Below are 16032 nucleotides of genomic sequence, written 5' to 3' on the forward strand. Positions count from 1 at the left end.
TTCCCAGAGGGAGCCCGGGGTGGAGATTCCCGCGCAGCAGATTCAACACAGCCAGTGTTTCCCGCCCGGCTGCTTTATCGTTTTTAAGATGTAAAAATTGAGCAGCGCCGGAAAAAGTCAAAATTAGGCTCCGGTGATTTAAACAGGGGGACCTGGGCTTTTTTGGGGGGCATACTATGGGAGAAGCGAAGAAGATGAGCGACAGCCGCGGTGACGAAACTGCGGAAGCGAATGCGCGGCCACGGCGGGAAACGGCGGAGGAGGCGCCGGCCGCGGGACCGGCGGGAGCCGGGACATCCCAGGGAACATCCCGGGATATTCGGGAGCACCGGGACATCCCACGGAGCAACCCGGACACTGGGAGACCCCGGGACATCCCAGAGAGCATCCCGGGATATTCGGGAGCACCGGGACATCCCAGGGAGCGTCCCGGACACTCGGCGGTACTGGGACACACCGTGGAGCAGCACCGGGACCCTCTGGAGAAGCATCACAGGGCAATCCCGGGGGACACTCCCGAGAAGCATCCCGGGACACCCCGACGATGATCCCGTAGCTGAATTATTCCTTGTTTTGTTTTAAAATTTTTAAAGTCTTCCTGCCCCCGCATTGCCGGGTGGAGCTGACGATGCTGAGGGCAAGCTGAAGGAAATGGCTCACCCTGGAAGGATTTGCAGAGTCAGGCCCTGTGTAACAGGAGGAATTGCAAATCTACAAAGAAAAGCTAATTGAATTATTTTTGGGATAGGATCCACCATGCTCCTGTCCCATCAGGGACTGCTGCTTGGTTTGTGGGCCAGTGTTGCTTTTTTAACATGGGCTTCTGGAGCTTTTCCTCAGACAGTGAAGAGTGGAGGGAAGAGTAAATATATTAGTGGGAGGAAAAGCAGGTTTGTGAACTGTTGTGGAGAAGAAAAGGGAATATTTAATGTGTTGACATGTCTGAAGATGCTTTATTGGAAGAGGACATTTGGGAGTACAAATCCATTAGGAAGCGAAAGCATCAGAGTAACTCACAGAGCGTCTCCACTCCTGTGCAGGGAGTAAGTGTTGGCAAGGGCAGGCCAAAAAGAAAGAGAAATGGGAAAAAGAAATCGACAGAAAAAACTGGTACACCTCAGAAAGCCAAGCAGGGCTCCCGGGCAGGTCAGGATGGGGATGAATGTAAAGAGGACAGCAGTGTGCACTCCCAGGACAGTGTGGGCAGCCTGGCAGAGCAGAGCTCACAGAATGCAAAGCCCGTTCACGATGGATTCTGTCCCAGCTGCCAGATGCCCTTCTCTTTGCTGTTGGTCCAGACACCCCAGTGGCACGTCTATGAATGTTTGGAAACTCCAGGACCCATTGAAAAAGGTATGAATGGAGTAAGAAAAAAGCCTTCAGAGAAAACTTACACACTTCTCATGAAATGTTGCTGTAAACCTCGTTTTTATATTCAGCTCAAAATCTGAAATGGTAGTTGGTATGATTTTTATCATGTTTTATTATGTTGTTATTGATCAGTCCTATTTTTATACAAAAATTTTGCTTCTTTGTGAAAAACATGGAAATCTGACATGAAAATCTCATTTCGGAATCTAATCTCAAAACTCTGAGAAAGTTTCATGGCTGCTTATCAAGTTTTAGTATTTCATTCAACAAACTGAAGGTGCATATTTAAAATAATGAAACCTGTTGCAATGACAGTGTCAGAAAAGAACCTTCAGGCACAAGGGTGCTACTTTTGACATGAACCTTCTATTTCCTTAGGTGTAGATTTTATTATCTTGTATTCATGTTGATATGTGATTTGTTCAGTTGTCTATGGACATTTGGAAGCTGAAATATGCGAATTTACTTGAAATTTTAGCTTGTGGCCCACTTATGGTTTAGAAATTTTGTACAGAAATAGAGACTAACATTCCTGTGTCATAAGACAACTGTTTTCTTTTGAGCTCTGTACAAGAAGAATAAAACTGACACATTCCAAATTCTAGTTTCATGGGGAAATACCATAGCTAAACAGATTCAGGTATCCAATTTATGTCCTTAATACACCTCATAACTTTTGTAAAACAGAAAGCATACAGTCAGGAAATGTGAGTGAAGGCTGTTTTTAGTAATAGAACCAGCTTTTTCTATTTTGATAACATTCCTTGAGTTTTCTTCATTGGAACAATGTCATGTAAGTCCTTTCATGCTGATTTTGGCAGTGCTTTTAATTTAAGGCAGGTGTTTTAACACCTCATTTCTGTCTTAACAGGTGCAAAATCTTTCTGGTGGGTTTATGCATTCACTTTAAAAGCCTGAAAAGTCAGGCTGACAAATTGTTACTGGGAAAGGTCTAGGAAAGTGCTATGGATGTTGTTTTTTTTTTTCCTAGCATCTCAACACTGAATGTTTTCTTCATATAGGTAAATGCACAACTTTTATCTTTTTTTTTATTTTTGTGTGTAATATCAGATAATTTAAAATGAAATTTCAGGTCAATTCAGAATTGAGGTTTGATTTATTTGTTATTTGTGTTTGAAGTGTACTGGCTGTTTCTGGTGCCACTTCTCTGAGCTTGTTGCTTGAATAAGAGACAATTCTTAACCAGAAGCCATGTGATTGAAGGAGCTCAGCATTGAAACAGGGTCAAGTTGTTAATGAGCTGTATAATTCAGGCATAGTGCTGTGTTTGGTTTTAGGCTGGAAGTTTCTCATTGCTCAGCTCAGAGCAAGAGGCCTTGGTGGCTTGAAAATTACTTTTTTTTGTGTCTTCTGTCTTCCAGCAGCTATAAGAAAAAACTCCTAAATGCTGTGTCACATTTATTTTAACTGTGCCAGCTATACTTGCAAAGGTGTTGACATTTCACTTTTGTGTGACTCTTTCCACAGAGTGTCCTGATGGTCTGCAGTGCACCTCCACCATCCCATCCCACTACAAGCGTTACAGCCATTTTCTGCTTGCAGCCAACAGGGCAGGGGAGTACCTTGTAAACCCTTTGGGAACTGTGGACATGAAGATGACATGTGCTACTGCTGCAAAGCCCAGCTGCTCCCCAAGTTATGCAGAGGAAACCTCAGGGGAGGAGAAACCCTCTATTGAAATAAAGCACGTCCCAAACGATGACAGTGCATCAATGGTACGGAATTCACCACAAATGAAGTCTCTAAATATAATTAGTGGAAGTACTTCCTTTTTTGCAGGTGTTGAAAAACCTCAGCAGACACTTCAGCTTCCAGAGACAGCAGATAATCATTGTAAATTTGAATTTTTTGATTTTGCATCCTCTCAAGAAAGTGAGACAGGAGAACATCTGTGTGTGGAGAAAGATGCAAGTCAGCCAAGTCTGCTACAGTCAGGAGTGGACATCAATGACTATGGAATTTCATACTCACCACTAAGTACATTTGAAGAAAGTGAAGAGGAAGAGGAGGAAAAAGTAAAAGTATCACAGACTAAATTATTGGAAGTGCAGAACTCAGAAGAAGACTCTGATTCTGTGACATTTAAAACATTAGATGAACTTCTCTTACAGAGGAAGCCTCAGTATGAGCTTGCAAAAATGGAAAATTTCATAACCAAAAAACCCCTCTGTGGGGAAGAAAATACACTGGACCATCTAGATCCTCTGCAAGGGGTGGTTACCAGTGGATCCTCTTCTGCTGGACAGCCAGAATTGATTTCCTCTGCTGCCAAAGCAGGAGCCACAGAGTCAGGAGATGCTGGTGCTCGTGCTCTGGGTTCTGCATATGTGAATCTTACTGGGACATCATCACTGCTAGACAGAGAAGATGCTGGCTCCCTTCTGACACAGAACAGTAATGTTTTGAGGGAGCCAAGTAACATTTTAAGTGGTACAAATAAAAAGACTGCCAGTGCAATTGATAAAACAGCTCACCAGGAGAGTTTGCAGACAGCAGAGGAGAAAAAAGGAAATCTTAGTACAGCTGCTGTATGCTTTCCCAGCCCCACCTCTTCTAAATCAGAGCCATCTCTTTCATTAGCAACTGTGAACACCAAATCCAGTCCTGCCAAAGAACTTAAACAAATGGACATTGGTGTTTTCTTTGGGTTAAAACCCAAAGCAAAGGAGGAACACAAAGGAGAGGTGTGTTTGAAGGAGAAAAAACAGATACCAGCTTCAGTATCCCCTAATGGAAAGAGGCCCAGACAGCAAAAAAGGAAGGCTGAGGGGTCTGTGGGAGATGTGGAAGCAGTTACAGAAAGTTCCAGTAAAAATGAAGCCATTGCAGATGTACCTTCTGGTGGCCAACGAAGGTGGAGAAAAAAATTTAAAGAATTACCTACTACAGGTGAAGAACCAAGAAAAAAACACTGCCCCTTCTACAAGAAAATACCAGGTGAGAGGTAACTTGGTTTTTCATAGAGGTTAATTTATTTTGGCTGGAGTGTTGTGTTTTTGTCCTAATTTTAGACTTCAGTATTGTTACTCCTGATAACTTTCTTAAATGTGTCTTATTTGCTTAACTGGTTGCCATCTGTATAAGAGGGCAGCTGAACAACATATTTGGAAGGCCTTTGAAAGTATTTGTTTGTGAGCAGTTTGTGAAAATTTTATTTTAGTTTGTGAAAATCTCTTTTTGCCACTGTTGACTGATGCACAAAACACATTGATCTTTAAATGGCTCCTTCGGTTGTATGCAGAATAACTATTACCTTTTAACTGGGAAGAAAGGAAAAAACAAAAGCAATATCTGATTAGAAATTGGTTCTGGACTTTGCATGTTTACTGGCTGGATTCTCTTCCTCTTTGCTGTAGGAACTGGTTTTGCAGTTGATGCCTTCCAGTATGGAGAAATTGAAGGCTGCACAGCTTATTTCCTTACTCATTTTCACTCTGACCACTACAGTGGGCTAACAAAAAACTTCAGGTTTCCAATCTACTGTAATAAGGTAAGGCTTTTCAAGATTACTAGATACCTTTATATCCATATGCTTTTGGACTTTTATATCCATCACTTTTGTACTGATGGAAGTAAATAGAAGATCAGTGGTTGGGGTCCTTTATTGGGTCAGTGGATATGTGCAGAGGGAAGTGCATTTTGTTTGTGTGAAATCCTTACCTGGATTTGACTGATCAAGAGGATTAGTGAAACTTCCCTCCCTAGATACCATGAAAAAAAATCAGCTTTAAAAAGGATCTGTAGAGGTCACATAGACCAATTTCCTGCACAGTGGAACCTTCAAAATTAGATCAGACTGCAGGGAGTCTTTTGTCAGTCAAATTTTGAATGTTGGCCAGATTTTACTATATCTCCTTGCAACCTGTTGCAGTGCTTACTTCTTCTGTTTTGTTTTGGTTTTTTTTTCCCTAATAATACATTTGAAATTTCTGGTTTTGCAACTTGCCATTGTAGTTTGTTGGGTTTTTTTTGTATGTGTGCATCATGAAGAATCTGTCTCCATTTTCTCTAAACTATTTCAGTGATGGAAGTCTGAAATAGATTCTGCATGAGCCATCTCTTTTCCACATTGAGCAAGTGGAATTATTTCAGACTGATGCTTTGTGTCCTGTACTTTGGGCTGCTGAATGACACGACTGCCATTAGCTGTTGTAGGTCCAGCTCTTCTTCACTTGCAACATGGTAGGGCACCTTGCCTAACCAACACATCAAAAAAACTATTTGTGGTTCATTCTGGCAGTTTTCTGGAATGCTTGTGTCCTGTATTGCTCTTGCAGTGGGAGTGACTGCTGCCCTCCTCGATAAGGTCCAGGGGCCTGTTACCTGGAAACTTCTTCACTTGGTTAAAGAAGGTTTTACCCACCCCTTCCTCTTGACTTGATAGTGTGCAACAGATCTTCTTCCCCCTTGTTTGCCTCCTCTCTGATTCCAATCCATACCCTGTTGACAGGCTTAATATCTGAAGACAGCTTTTCTCAGTTTGCTTTATGAGATGTGAAATGCTGCTGAAAGGCTTGGCTACACCCAGGGCCTTATAGTTTCTCTCTAAGCCAGTCTGGCTTTGAGAGCTTTTGTTTCCATAATGAACAGTGCTTTTTTCAACCTTTGCTCCTGTTTTGAATCCTGTCTGTGTTGCAGATAACTGGCAATCTGGTGAAGAGCAAGCTCCGGGTGCAGGAGCAGTATGTCCACGTGCTGCCCATGGACACGCCCTGTGTGGTCAATGGGATCAAAGTGCTGCTGCTCGATGCCAATCAGTAAGTATCACTGCATTCCTTGTGGAGAATTTCTTACAGGTAGTTAGCTTTTGAAATAGGTGAGTTATCTCCAAAAATGAAACAGGGATTTTAAAAAATGTAATTTAACTTTTTTTGTGTACATTGTGTTAACCACGTGTAGCTCTGTAATTTTTGTTTGAGGGGTTGAGTGATTTCCTAGTGGTCTGAACACTTCTGGTTTTTGGTGTCTAGTTGGGAACCTAGTAGATTTGATTATCAGACACATTAGGTTTCTGTAGCTTGAACTGATGATGGGGAAATCCTTAGCTAAAGAAAAAAGTGATACTTTGGATCCTGTGAAAGACATAACCTAGGTAACATTATGAAAATTGGACTTTGAAGAAAAGCCTGTTAAAATCTGGACAAGATTTCTACTGAATTTGGTGATAAAGGGTGAGGTTTTGTCTGTTAGACTGGCACTATGTGGTAGTGCTGGATTTAAAGTTCAGTAGCACCTGACTTACAGTCCTGTGCTCTTGTTCTACCTCTTGGTACATTTTTTTGGCCATGGACTAGAGGAAAACTCCCTTCTCTGCAGTGCATTTATTGAAATGCAGGACTGTCACAGCTGGTTTGAACATTGCTTAGTGTAGGATTTGTTTATCCTTGAAGAGATAAAACTCCATTAAGTCCTCTGAGAGCCATCTCTAGGAACAAAGGAAGCCTTGCTGCTTATGTAATTTGTATAAATCTCATTTTTCCTCTTTGTCCCTCTGATTCTCTGCTCCAATTTAAAAGCTGTGCATACCTTAGCTACAAAGTTCAGCTTCTTGAGGAGTTCACCAGTTCTGTCCTTTTAACTTCGTTTCATGCCAGTTTTTCTTTTTTTGATATTTCATTTACCTTTTGTAGGTGACTGATATCTAAAATAGTCCCACTCAGGTTTTCCAGTCTTGCCCTTCAGAAAGCTTTGGCAAGCAGCTGCAGAAGGCACAATGGATTCACTGTCACCAGTAAGGGAGTTGTATTTATAACCAGGGGCTTCTGGATCTAAAACAACATTTAAAATCTGCAAATAGAATTTAAAAGAAAGTGCTCCAGTAAGTCCTGCAGGAAGAGAGATGAATCTGCAGCAATATAATTCTGTTTGTCTTGAGCAAGAATGCTGCTTCTCTTTGGTTTGCTGTTTCCTCTTTGAATCAAATAATAGAATGATTGCAGCTGAGGCAGGATCTGTGCCAGGCCTGGAAGGTGGGGCATCCCAAAAAGGCAGGTAATATTTGATATTTTTACTGTTGATGTGGATTTTTTGTTTCTTCTTTCCATCTCAGGTGAGAACTCAAGCTTGTGTGTGGGCATGGGATTAGCTGCAGAATTCCTTTAGAAATCAGGAATTCCTAGCTAAATTAGTCTGTATAGCAGCTGTGATTTAAAATTCTGTTCTGTCCATGTTTCTACTGCTGAAGGGTGGTCTATCTCTTAAAGCAGTTTATCAGTATAGAGAGCTGACATAATTTGTGTGGGGCTTGTTTGTTTGTTTCAGCTGTCCAGGTGCAGCAATGATCCTTTTCTACCTGCCAAGTGGGGCTGTTATTCTGCACACAGGGGACTTCAGAGCAGACCCTTCCATGGAGCGCTACCCTGCTCTGATGGGCCAGAAAATCCACACCCTTTACCTGGATACCACGTGAGTTGGCTGGAAATTGATTTTTTTTGTTGCTTTTATTCTTAGTCTTTTCAGTTTAGTAAGGCTTTGAACCAAATAAATGTAATTTTAAATGACATTGCTGTGGTAACACTTTTTACCTCTATTTAGTGTTGAATAAAAGCAGAGATTTATTAAAAGTATGTGTAGCTTGTTCATTGGTTGTGCTGTTACATTAGAGAATGAAAGTGGGTGGTGGAAAAGAGGCTGAAGTATTTGCTCAGGTCACCATATTATTTATAAGTGGTATTAAATTTAGGGTGTCAAAACTCATACATTAAATGTTCAGGTTTATGGAAGACTAGTTTTCAATGGATTAACTGTATTATAAAAAGAAGTGTGAAGGAATTCAAAGGTGAAAGAATGCCAAAAGGCTGAATCAGTTTTGGGAGTTTTCATTAGACCTTCCTCTGATTCATTTATATAAAATTGGTTTTGTGTGAATGATGACTAATGCCCAGCTGCAGAATTTCATTTCTGTTCCATGTGTTTCTGTGAATGAGTAATGACTTACATTATGGTTTGTGTGTATGACAAAAAATAGATATAAGGATATAATCAGGACGTGACAGAAATATCAAGCTTGCAAGAGCACTTGGTATTTATGAAGAAGAAAATGTAGAATTCATTACCAGAGAGTGAATAGTTGTAGAGAAAACAATGATATATGCTCAGTGGGATTTTTGTTGCAACAATTTCTGGGCACCTCAGTGTTTCTAATAGAGTGCTATTTTATAGAAGAGTAATGTCTTTTTCACTTCCTGAGTACATGGAGTTTTGAGGGCCTTCATGGCAATTTCAGATGTCTTTTATCTTTTGTAACAAAGTGATACATTTTGTTTCCCTGCCCCAGATACTGTAGCCCTGAGTACACTTTTCCTGCCCAACAAGAGGTTATCCAGTTTGCTGTCAACATTGCCTTTGAGACTGTGACTTTAAACCCACGAACTCTAGTTGTCTGTGGCACTTACTCCATTGGAAAAGAAAAAGTTTTCTTAGGTATGTAAAAGAAGTGTATTGGATCAAATAACTAATTTAATGTCTAATTTAGTTGGCTTTCTTGAAGACATAAAAGGTCGTTTAGTCTGAATGTTCAGATATAGTGTAAAGAAATTAAATGTATTTAATAATCCTCCTGCTACTGTTTAAGCTTTCTAATCAATAAGTTTTAGCTTTCTGAAAGAAATAGTGTTCTACCATGTTTGCAACCTTCCCCCCACACTGAATATACATGTGGCCAGTTTATATTCTAATTGTATGAACCTCTTTGATTGTGGTGAGAAAATTGCTAAGAGTAATTAAAAAATAAATAAATGAGGTCTTGATGATATTTTTCTTGTTAATTTCAAGAAACAGCAAAAGGATGTTATTTTTAGACTTCTATTTTGAGCTTTTCCTTCCAGTTTATATAATATATCTGTTCTGACTAAGGGAAGATCTTGTGTGTTGTGCTTCAGTCAGTTACAGCACCAGGAGCCAACATGATTGCCCAAATGTCTGCTTCAGAGCAGGCAGATGTGCACCATTGTGCATATTTCAAATCATCAATACAAAACTTACTCTTGCTGAAATTTAGTATTGTCTTCAATGTGGGCTGTTTGTCACATATTCCAAAAACTGCACGTTTCTGGCATCTTTGGAATAAATACCAGTTCACCTCAGTAACATTCTACCAAAGAAATGTAACTTAGAATTGATCAAGGTAGTTTTCCTTTTTTTTCCAATTGTTATACAAAATTCTGCTGCTAAAATGTAGGGGACAAAGGTTTTTAACACCCATTATAGGATTCTCTTCTTAATGTTAGAATACAAAACACTACATCCTGTTGAATGTGGATTTCTTTTCTAATAGTAAAAATTATCTTGTACAATAATCAGGACTATGTCCAAAACAAACTAAAAAAGAACTCTTACAATTTTCTCTATCTGATTTCTTCCTAATGAATCCTGAAGCAATAGCTGAAGTTCTGGGCTCAAAGGCAAGCATGTCCCGTGACAAATACAAAACCCTGCAGTGCTTGGAGTCAGCAGCTGTCAATTCCCTCATCAGTGTGGACTGGAAGGGCACTTTGCTTCATGTTCTTCCCATGATGCAAATTAATTTTAAGGTAAGTTCAGAAGATGGGCTGTTGATGAACGTGCTAGTAAAGTTCTCCTGGCTCTCTCCAACCAGTGCTGTGTTTGGTGCTTTTTAACCTCTTGTCAGATCATATTTATTTAGTGGGGCTTTGACATGTAGCAATACATTGAAAATGAAAAGCAATTACACATTAATAACTTCTCCAAACATGGTGTGGTGCTTGTACAAGATAAGGTGAGGCTTGTTCAAAGACCTGCTCTTTGCAGTCCTTTTTGAAGTGGATTTATGTAATGACTGCCTGATCTGTCCTCTTAGCAATTAATATATTGTGACATGGAGTTCCTGGTTTCAGGCTGTCTTTTACCTGGTCCAGTGTAGGAAAAGTCTAAAAGGATTTTCTGCCTGTGAGCCTCTGTTTTGAGGCAGCCTATGAACATGGCCAACTACCAGTTCTCTAATATTTTTCACAAAAGCAAGTTAACTGGTTAATTTTAAATCATGATTTCATCTAAATTGATTTCAAATGCACATTTGGTTGAGATTTGAGACACTGAGTTTTGTTGTTGAGCATCTTTTCTGGGAATTTCTTTGTTTGGAAAGATGACTAATTCCTAGGTTATTCTAAATAGACAAAATACTGAAGGGCAGTAAGGAAAAGCAGCAGGCTCTAGATTAAAGTAACCTGGAAGAAGGAAAAAAACTGTGGCTGTTTATACCTTACAGGCTTGGATTAATTTTCCTGTTTTGCTTCAAGCCTGCTGTGCCATCTCAAGCAAATCCTTCAGACCAAGATGGTATTTAGCTGCAGGACTAGTCAAGGTCAGAATTGACCTAAAAAGGAGTAAAAAAGGCTATATGGTTTGGATGGAGCTGCAGGAGATGGAACTTGGTATCTTAATGCTTTAACTTTGTTCCATGATGTTTTCTGTGGCGGAGCAGAAAATGAGTAATGGAAATATGTATGGATTTATTTTTAGTGTGCTGTGCTGTCTTAAACAGGAATTGATTTGAGTTTCTTCTGCAGATTTCTGGGTTGCTAAGTCTCCTGTCCCAGCATGTGTGGATATTCACACAGCTGGACTTTCAGGGGGTGGAGGAAATCCTCAAGGGCAGCTTTACTTCCCAAGGGAGGCAGTTGTGTCAGGCAGGGTCTCAACTCTGAGATCAGGAGGCTCTAGACCAATCTCCAGTGTGACAAAAGTCATGCCTGGACCCTGAAAAGGAATTTTAAATGCTTAAAGATGAGTTCATATGATCATTTATCTTACTTTTGGATTTGAGATATATTAAGAAAATATTAAAAAAAAAACCCAAAACCCAAGCGATGTGTTACTTCACTGCAGTATTTGGTTTTACCTCAGTAAAATGCAGGGATTGCTGTGTGTACTGACAAATGGCTGTTCTTGAATAAGCCAGATGAGTGTAAGTGGTGTTAGGGCTGCTGGTAAATGAAATATTTAATCATGTTTGAGTCTTTTCCTATCTTGTGGAATCTGTTTGTGTACACTGCTGACTTTAGTGACACTCTGAATATCAGGCTGTCATGGTGATTGAAGGAGTTGGTGTAGCAGTGAAATACATTTTCCATTCAAAAGGGTGAAGGTTTAGAACAGTGTTGGCTAAAGCAATAAATGAAGAAATTGGAATGTGTATTTAAAATGGACTTGTTATGAGCAAACACAGCAGTCATTTGTTTTGGGGAAAGAGGCCATCTTTTCCAAAATGCAGGCATGGTTCTTTTGCAACAAACAATTTTTTTGTAACTCAAAAATTGAGGCTTTTGCCTAACTTGACTATGTGGTGGAAACTTTCCAGGGAACTGACTTTTGTGGGTCTATGAATCTTTCATGTTGTTTAACTCATCAAGGTCTTGTACTGGCATTGAGGTGAGACTTTCAGAAGTGAAAGTGATAGAAATGCAAAAATAATTTTTTTATAAGCTTGAAATTGCATCCTTAATGTGACTGTTGCACACTTGATTTATAACAAAACCTAAAAGTGGATTAGCATTGTTAATATAATAATCATTGCATTTGAAGTACTATATTTAGATTTCATTAGAGCAAGGGGAGAAAATATGTGAACAATTACCTTAATCTATGTTAATGCTCCCAAAATGAAGTGTGAAGGAGAATTAGACTGCTACAGTTATACCTTTAATCAAGTGAGGACTGAACATTCACAGTGTGTTGAAAGTCACAGCAGTGAGCCGTAATTCTTGTTGCTGAATGAAATGTCTTCTGTGTTAGGGTTTTTAAAGATTCTTTTTTGTACGTGGTTTGATGGATTCTCTCTGTTGCTACGGGACATTGTACTGAAGGTGTAGTTAAATGTGGCAGTTTTCTGCTGCCCTGTTTTAGAGTTCTCAAGTGTCTGACAGGTTAGATAATTTTCTATCACAGCCCATCTATCCCCCTCTACCCTCCTTTTTAATCAGCCTTTATTTTGTATTCCTCTCTCTCCTGCTAATATAAAGTTTGATTTTGAGTTCTGTAACCTTGTAGGGTTTTCAGATTAGGAATTTGCCCGTAAGATTTTATACGGGACACATGAAATTGATTTTCTATTTTTAACTTGAAGCATTACTGACTTCACTTTATGCAGGCATAGGATTGTACATACTTGGAAATTTTTTCAAGGTAATTTCCTTTTTAGAATGAAAAGATGAGAGGTCCTTCCTGTCTTGGAGAGGTGGTAAAACATGGTTTAGTGCTCAGAGCAATACTTAGCTTGTGCACTGGCTTGCTGTAAGTTTTTTGGGGTAGGTTAATTAAATTTGGTTACTTGTGGGCATAAGCAGGTATAAAAACCTCTGTGATGATTTTGCCCTGAAGCAGCATTTCACCATCTTCTGTCTCCACTCAGCTGCTGGCCTCTGGTTTAGAGGAGGAGGTGAATGGTTTGTGGAGCAAGGTCTATAAGATGATGTGATTATTCCTTATGTGTTCTGATCTGTAATGCATAGCTGTTCATATGTGCTTAATTCAGGTGAAGAAACTGAGATCCTAAGGGACAAGTTATTTTGCAACTGTCAATATTTGTCATTAATAATTGCAAGGTAGATGATCATTGAAATTAAAAAATGCCAGCACATGAAAATAAAATGTAGTCTGAATCCTCTCCATCATGAAATGGCCAACCTGTAGTCTAATTAGCTATTTAATGGGATTAAATATGTGCTTTTTTTTCCACAGGGCTTGCAAGATCACTTGAATAAGTTTTCTGAGAATTTTGATCAAATTCTGGCTTTCAAACCTACGGGGTGGACCTACTCTGATTCATGCCTTTCTCTGGAGGATATCAAGCCCCAGACAAGAGGAAAAGTCACTATATATGGTATAAGAGTGGCAAAGATTCAGTACATTTGGCTTTGTGTGCATGCTTTTCCTATTTTTATTCTGGAAACTCCTACTGATTTTGTAACTGCTGCTTTTTCTGGTAACTCATTGAGGAACTGAACAGATCTCTTCAGGGGAGATCTGTGAAATGAGTAATCGAGAACACCATAAATGCAGATTTTTACATACGTTTTGTCCCTATCCTTGTCATGCAAATAAAAACTTTCACCTGATACAGGTACAGACTTCAGGGATGGAGTCTTGGCCTGACTGATGCTGGTGGCAGTGTAGATCCAGAGCCAAGATTTCATTCTGTGGCTTACTTGTTTCTGAGAGAATGTGCCTTCCTCTCAGTTCTTATTGGTGGGGGGAGCTAAAACCCTTAACATCCCTTTAACCAGGTCACTGATGCTGCTTAGCTTGCACTGATGAATACTTGATGACTTAATGCAAAGTAATTTTCCTAGAAGGGAAAATTGGAGGGAGGGAGGTGTTTTACCTTAGCTATAAACTTTAGATCCCAAATAGGAATGAAAAAAAACCCTTTTATCTGAAGTATTTCTTAGTGGAAGGCTTGCAGGAAGCTCAGTGGCCTGACAGATGGCTGTGATTTGTTTTCATTTCAGGCATTCCTTACAGTGAACACAGCAGTTACCTGGAAATGAAGCGTTTTGTTCAGTGGTTGAAGCCACAGAAAATCATCCCCACTGTCAATGTTGGTGACTGGAGAGACAGAAGCTTGATGGAAATGCATTTTAGAGACTGGATGACCGAGGGCAATAGGCAAAAATAAATATAAAGAAGAATGTATTTTTCAAAGGAAGTAGACTGGAATGGGAATTGAATTCCTGCGAGTTTTATTTATCTCCCTTTTCCATGAAGCTTTCTTTAGGGAGGACTTAACTGCCATTCTTTGAAGAAAGATAGATAAATTTGGGAAAAGAAAAAAAAAAGCACCTTGCTTTCTTGTGTATCTACTACTTTTTTCTTCCCCATAACATACCATTTTTGCAAGTCCATATTTTAGGTTATTTTTATCTTGCTCCTTTTCCCCTGTTCTTAATTTTCCTCAGGTTGTGGAGACGCTCAGATGTGTAATGCTGGGGATTCAACAGTCTCCAGGATAATTTCTGGAAATAAGTTATTGTAATAAATGAGACAATATTAGGCTTGTGTCACATGCTGTCAACTCAGGCTTCAGAGAAGCTGGTTTCGTGAGGCAGAACTGACTATTGTGATTTAAATATTGTTAAAGAAACTTACCTTGTGAGAGAGTATTGACTTGGGCTCCTGCAGCATATGTACTTGAGGCAACTGTTTACAAAAGACACTTCTACATTCTGCTCAAGATTTCTTGCCTTTTTTTTAGTGATCTTTTTTAAAATAAAGAATATATCTTATGCCTATGTGTTCTTTCTGAGCAAAAAGCATTTTATTTCAGTGGCAGGCTTGCTAACCTGAACAACCTGTCTGCACTGTCTTTGGTGAATGTGCTGTGTTTGTTGCTTGTCTGGAGTTGCTCCTGTGTCCTCTGCAGAGCCAGATCTCAGCAGCTGTTCAGAGCTCAGAAGTGGTTCCTCACCATGGAATCCCCACTGGCCTTTGCAGGGTTGTTTATATACAGGTTGTATAGAAACACTGGGGTTTGCAGGTTGTTTATATACAGGTTTGTCATCTGAACCTGGAAAAACAAGAAAGGCAAATACTGGCACTGGCAGCAGAAAGGTAAATTTCACTTTGCATTTTTGGCCCTAATTCTTACCAGATTATCCAGTGCTGCTTTTTCTGCATCTGCCTGGTGTTTATGTACTGAAGTATGTGGGTGCATGCAGGCACAGTAGTAAAATTTTAATCACTAAAATATAAACTGTTCCAAAGTTCCAGGGTGGAATCACATGTAAAGAGTCACTCCCCAGCCCCTCAGTGTAGCTTGTCTGGAATCCTCAATGCTATTTTATGTTGTAAAAACAATTTTTAATGATCAATGCGAGTATAAACAGATCCTTGTCTCTGAGTAACGAGCTCTGTAATGTGAAGTCACTTGTTTTATTTGTCTTGAGAGAGAAATAAGTGAGGAATTGATGGCAAAAAGATTCTTTGTACTAAAAGAATTGTGAATGAGTATTTCACTGACATAAGGCATTGTAAATGCTTCAGTTTAATTTAAGCATTTAAAGGAACCTGAAGTTTTTGTTTTACATCATGCACAGTGCTAGCTGGCTGTCACAAGAACTGGTAACTGGACTGGAGTGCTCATTCCAAGGATTCCACTCCTTTTTGGAGGTGTATGAAGAGGGATCTTTTATAGCTTTTGCAAGTACCAAACTTGAATGAATGCCTTGTACAAATCAGAGCAAATTTGGGGATTATATTTGACAGGGAATTGTTTTTACCAGTTGAATTGTTAAGGAATTATGCATGCTTTTTTTTTGGCCTTCAGGGTTTTTTTCCTGTCTAATTTTTGCATGAACTATGAGAGGCTGGAATAAGGACCTCAGAGTCAAATCTTAGTCACAATTCTAACATCATCTTGCTTCCATAGTTGCATTTTCAAGAATGACTGTTCCTACAGAGAATGAGTGTGTGTGTGGTGGGGGGGTTCCCACTGTGCTGATGCTGTTCCTGGTTTTGCAATTCCCTCCGTTTGTGCCACTGGTAACTCTGAACCCAAAAAATTCAACTTTCAGTGCAGCCTGATGAGTGTGAGGCACCTGTTACCTCTCTGTGGCTCTTGACCTCCTGCTATCAGTTTCTAGCCTGTTACCCAGAATGAGGGGTTGGGGTTTTTTTCTTTTTTCT

The 16032-nt window shown here is 39.7% G+C and overlaps 1 protein-coding gene across 2 annotated transcripts; it reads left to right on the plus strand.

Annotated features, from left to right (window-relative positions):
• Nucleotides 1-273: 273 nt before the first annotated feature.
• DCLRE1A (DNA cross-link repair 1A) lies at nucleotides 274-14639 on the plus strand. 2 transcript variants are annotated; one of them, XM_064717180.1, is made up of 9 exons: nucleotides 274-1353; nucleotides 2860-4329; nucleotides 4749-4882; nucleotides 6031-6149; nucleotides 7654-7797; nucleotides 8669-8814; nucleotides 9769-9923; nucleotides 13090-13231; nucleotides 13860-14639. In XM_064717180.1, exons 1-9 carry the CDS (start codon nucleotides 939-941, stop codon nucleotides 14024-14026), a joined length of 2892 nt encoding a protein of 963 aa, XP_064573250.1. In that variant the 5' UTR covers nucleotides 274-938; the 3' UTR covers nucleotides 14027-14639. The 2 variants fall into 2 exon arrangements, with proteins under 2 accessions (XP_064573250.1, XP_064573251.1); XM_064717181.1 differs by lacking the exon at nucleotides 274-1353 and adding an exon at nucleotides 2327-2393.
• Nucleotides 14640-16032: the final 1393 nt, after the last annotated feature.

This window comes from Zonotrichia leucophrys, chromosome 6, assembly GCF_028769735.1.
Source record: "Zonotrichia leucophrys gambelii isolate GWCS_2022_RI chromosome 6, RI_Zleu_2.0, whole genome shotgun sequence".
NCBI lineage: Eukaryota > Metazoa > Chordata > Aves > Passeriformes > Passerellidae > Zonotrichia > Zonotrichia leucophrys.

Bases quoted from the DNA above. Each gene is read 5' to 3' on its own strand.
- DCLRE1A (XM_064717180.1), top strand. From the start codon at position 939: ATGTCTGAAGATGCTTTATTGGAAGAGGACATTTGGGAGTACAAATCC. The intron at 9,924-13,089 runs GTAAGTTCAGAA...TTTTTTCCACAG, and splicing joins TGATGCAAATTAATTTTAAG to GGCTTGCAAGATCACTTGAA. The intron at 13,232-13,859 runs GTATAAGAGTGG...TTTTCATTTCAG, and splicing joins AGGAAAAGTCACTATATATG to GCATTCCTTACAGTGAACAC.